This window comes from Montipora foliosa, unplaced genomic scaffold (assembly GCF_036669935.1).
Source record: "Montipora foliosa isolate CH-2021 unplaced genomic scaffold, ASM3666993v2 scaffold_485, whole genome shotgun sequence".
NCBI classification, from domain to species: Eukaryota; Metazoa; Cnidaria; class Anthozoa; order Scleractinia; family Acroporidae; genus Montipora; species Montipora foliosa.
In genome coordinates, this window is record NW_027179795.1 from 675,001 (window position 1) to 680,000 (window position 5,000).

A 5,000-nucleotide genomic window follows, 5' to 3' on the forward strand; every position below is an offset into this window, starting at 1 on the left:
TTCAATCTGGTGACGGATCATGAGGCCCTAAAGGTCATTTACATTGTACTCCAGGGGGTCTAAGCCATCAGCTCGTATCGAGCACAGGGTACTAAGACTGCAGCCTTATAACTATAAGGTATGTTATGTCACATCCCGCCACAATATTGCCGATGCACTCTCATGTTTCATCATTGAAATCCCGTTATGATGATGAGTATGTTGGAAAGGTTACGTTAGGATCTGTACATGTAGCCTTAAAGATTCAAGAAATCGAGAGAGTCTCAGCTGAAGATGAGGAACTGCAAGTAGTGCGTGGTTGTCTTGTTAGTGGAAACTGGGAGGGGGCTCCCATAACATAAAAAAACTGATCGTCATTAGCCATGTCATTCTACGTGAGTGCTTCATCGTGCACATGAGGGCCACCAAGGGGTTGGGAAAATGAAAGAGAGACTGAGATCGAAAGTGTGGTGGCCAGGTGTAGATAAGGATGCAGAGCGCAAGTACCGACAGTGTTATGGGTGTCAGCTTTTCACCAAGGAGACTATAACTCCACCGGTGAAGACAACACATGGCAAGATCTGGTTGCATCTTTTTTATAAAATTTCGAGTCTAGGGTTTGTTATGAAAACAGTTTAGCTCGTTGCCGAAAAATGCGTGGAAACTGCTTACGAACTTCATCTTGCGAACGAAATGGAGTGTTTTTTTCAATGTTCAGGAAAATAAGGGTCTCAAAATAGTCAATCTTTTTGGTTTTTATGTTTGTGAGGATGGCAAGAAGCTGTGTTATCACTAATGTCAGACATTTCTTCTGTTTTATGCGGAAAATATCGTAATTATGCGGAGGATGCGGATTTTAGGGCATTATGCAGATCCGCATTGCCGCATCCCATCAGATGCCATGTTAAGTAATGTTGTGTATTTATTGCTTTTCAGTATAATTGTTAAAGGACATTAATTAGTCACACTTATTGTTGTACTAAGGTAGCGGGGGAATATAGTGTTTGTATTTAAATGTGGGATCTCTCCAGGACGGGGACCCGGTGGCCGAGTGGGCATAGGACGGGACATTGTGTAAGGAACCAGTGTGAACTAGGAGAGTGTTTTTGATTAGCTTCTTTGTGATCCATAAGGATATTAAAGTCACTGACTATACCAGCATGAAGTATTAGTATTCCTGGGCCCGGTTGTTCAAACGCCAATTAACGCTAATCCCAGATTAAAAATTAACCAAGGAGTTTATTTCCCTACTACTAAATGCTGTTCAACGCTGATATTCGGCAAAACTTCTACATTAGAAGAAGTCAATCTTGAAAAGCAAAAATAAGCAAAAGATAATTTCACCAAAAAGTTGAAAACATGAAACAAAAGTTTACACTAATCCTGGATTAAGCTAATCAGCTTTCGAACAACCGGGCTTCATTGTTTTTTTTTTTTTTTTTTTTTTTCACATTTATTTGATACACCAAGGCAGGGATGTCACCAAGCGCCAACTGCTGGTGAAAATCGCCACGTGAGGGTCCCTTAGTATTCTAGGGTGTCCAAATACAAAAATCCCAGAATGCAATGAGGCACTATAATAATAATAATAACTTTTATTTAGACAGCCTATCACAGTTTTCTAACTTGCAGCTCTCTAATCCAGATTGAATTGGAATTTGGAGTGTTGTTTTTTGAGGAGGGGTGAAACTGGAGTTCCCAGGGGAAAACCTCTCAGAGCAGAGTAGAGAACCAACAACAAACTCAACCCATTGATAACGTTCATTCTGTGAAGACCCCAGGGCACGTTGGTGGAAGGCAAGTGCATCGTCTCGACACCAGCCCTGCTCTCTGGGAGTGTACAGGAAGGGTTATTCTTAGATGGTCGCCCGTCCAAAAACTAACCCTGCCCAGCAGGGCTTCACATCAATCACCATTCAGGAATCAATGTCAACCCTGTAAGCCAACCCTATGCGCAACACTGGTAAACTAATACCGGTGCATGTACCTGCCCTGTTGGCTGTGGTTTAAACATAAAAGAGCAATGGTATTGCTAATGGGTTACTCAAAGTCAAATTTTGTTTAAAGAGTTTTACTATTAACTACACAATAATGATTCTGTCTATGTTGTATAGGTTTTAGGTCTGAGGGGATGCCTGAATAGTATATTGCAGGATGCTTATGATCATCTGACCAGCAGAGATCCCAAAGCATTCTGGACACCAGGCCAGTGGATGACTGAACGGAAAGGTGGATCAGATGTTGGTGAGTGGTATAATTTGAATTATATTTGTCACTGCTACAGTGTAGGTTTCTTTTGGTTTGTACGGTGATATTACCTACTGTACCTTAGGAATGTGGAGCTTGCAAATCCTCAAACAAACGTCCTATACAAAGTGTCAACTCACCTCAACAGGACAATTTGCTAAATGGGTTCTTGAGGGGTGAGTGTTTATTTCAAGTGTGCATAAACCCAACAAGCAGGTGGCCATGAATTAAAAGGTTTTGAGATTGGTTAGTGTCAAATGCAGACTGTGGTTATTACTGTAACAGTTCAAACCATTTGACAATGCTAACCAGCTTAGGCCTAATAATGCCTGAAATGATGTTTAGGCCTAAGGATTGCATCAAGAAAGGGTTTGGGCTGATTCTGTAGTCTGTATTTTATTATTGCTCTGCATTTTGCACAGACCACTGTTGAGACGCCTTTTTCGAAGGTCTTTTTCACCGCAATTCATTATGTGCAGTGTATGTAAGCTGTTCTAACATTTACTAGTGAGCTGTATGAAAAAAAGACAGATTTCAGTGATTAACATATGACACTGCAACAACTGTAGAAACAAATAAAAAGGAATATATTGCAAACCATTTTATACTTTTCACAACTACATGTACGTGTCACAGCTACAGCATAACTTGAATATTAACTGATTTCCTTTCTTCCATTAAAGAAATAATAGTAGTAATATTATGAGATCCTTCAATGGTAAAACATTAAATTATTGCCAACCATTCAGCTTTTTGTTCTCGAGAGGTCGCACTTACTTGGTTACAGGACAAAAGAATGTGAAAGATGAAATTTAATATAAATTTAAAAGGTTTGCACGAAAACAGCATGGTACTATAAAAAGAGTTTGCTATGATGAGGGGGTTGGGTGTATTACTCTGGCACTGTGTACATTTATAAGTCCTCGCAATGACTGCACTGCAATACATGTACCTGTTGCCTAAATCTCCACCTATATAGCAAATGGTACAGAGACGATAGCAATTCCACAGGAAGACGGTACATACAAATTGCATGGGTACAAGTGGTTCAGTTCAGCAACCGATGCAGACATGACTTTTACTTTGGCAAGAGTGTTGAATTCTGATGGATCAGCTGTTCCTGTAAGTAGGTCTTCAGTCCCTGAGTTCACACCAAGCCTACCGTAATTTGAATTTGGGTGGACTCAACGGAGAAAAAGTCTGTCCAGGGTTACTGTTAGCTAGAAAAACATTGAGCAACTTAGTAAATTTTTGCCTCATGTAGTTGGATTAAAGCCAGTCCCCATCGTTGTACATGTGTTCAGTCAGCAGGTGAACTTTTCAGTCAACTTGAAACATTGGTGCAATGTTACCCTTCATGTAGGTTTGATATTGGGACAGGTATCGGCAGTGTCTTATACAGATTGAGTCAAGAGCCCTACAAGAAGGTTGCACAGATAGTTCTTTGAAGTAATTTTTTCAATGGAAATCTGACATCACTTCAATCAAAAGGCACGTGTGCAACTAGTTCCAGTCCTCTGCTGTGCGTTTCTGTGAACAACATGTAAAAGCTCTCAGGAAACGGAAGTAAAAGGTGGTTTTTTTCACCAGGATGGAAACTGTTCTATCATTTTTCGCTAAAACTAGCATGGAATTTCTATTTGAACAAAAAATGGAAATGATATTTTGAAAAGTGTATCAAAGTATCGACAAAGTAGGGCCTTACAACGTCATAATTTTTTTGACAATTGTTTTAAATCCATGGTACAGATTTTGTGTTAGAATGTTCTCATACAGTGGCGTTAAAATTTGCGAAAAACATAGTTTTTAGGCTTTTTCTGTTTTGGTCATGTGATTTACCAAATATGGTTGTGAGTCGAACCAGACAAAGAAATGTTAAATAGAGCACACTTGGCAAAAAAGGATAACTGTAGAGTTAAAGGGACTTGAGATATGACTATTTGAAGGAGTCCATAGCAATGGTTTGGTAGTTGAGAGCTGTTGTACAACTGTTTGTTATAATTCTTAAACATACTGTTAAAAATTTCATAAATGTTTGCTTAACCTTTTTATGACATGTTTCTCAAAAATTATTCGACAAATGAAGGAAAATGTTGTTTTTTTTACTTCTTGATTGAAACAGATTTTCTTGATACACGCTCATGTTTCCTTCCAGCCAATCAAAAGGCGCATCTGACAATACGTAACCAATCAAAATTCATGTGATGTCACAGCCGTGTTTACCTACTCTCATCTAAACACAGCTATTAACCAATGAGCATGCGCATACTATCCTACTTGTATTATAAATCCCAATGCTCAACTTTTGCAGGGAACAAAGGGAGTGACCATGTTTTATCTGAAAACAAGAAATGAATATGGAATGTTAAACAACATTGAAGTACAGGTAATATTGAATAATGTGGTTTTAACAACTTTTTCAAGAAGTGCATTGTTTCACATGTAATGTTTTACCATTTGCTTGGACAGAAATTAAAGAACAAACTGGGAACAAGGCAGCTCCCAACAGCAGAACTTCTTCTTCATGGATCACAGGCACATAAGATCACAAGGGCTATTTCCCCTTATATGTGTAATTGTTTGGCATAAGATTTTCTTAGCGATTTTCCAAATTGTGATTGAGGATTGGCCACGGCTACTTGGCAGTGGCGAATCACACTAAAATGGCTATAGGCTTGATTTCAATAGAGCGTAACATACAAAAACCGACGGCGAAGCGACTGCATGTTTGGGCGAATTACCGTTGGGCGAACTGGCAAACCCTGACCCTCAAT

General features: G+C 39.2%; 1 protein-coding gene across 1 annotated transcript in view; it reads left to right on the plus strand.

Annotated features, from left to right (window-relative positions):
- LOC137989990 (acyl-CoA dehydrogenase family member 11-like) overlaps positions 1 to 5,000 on the plus strand; it is a 29,134-nt gene that overhangs the window by 23,917 nt on the left and 217 nt on the right. Inside the window, exons 4-7 of the mRNA XM_068835549.1 lie at positions 2,094 to 2,223; positions 3,206 to 3,348; positions 4,538 to 4,612; positions 4,696 to 5,000. The exon at positions 4,696 to 5,000 is cut by the window's right edge and continues 217 nt beyond it. Coding sequence (XP_068691650.1) covers positions 2,094 to 2,223; positions 3,206 to 3,348; positions 4,538 to 4,612; positions 4,696 to 4,815 — 468 coding nt within the window. The 3' untranslated portion in view covers positions 4,816 to 5,000. The remainder of the gene's footprint in view (positions 1 to 2,093; positions 2,224 to 3,205; positions 3,349 to 4,537; positions 4,613 to 4,695) is intronic.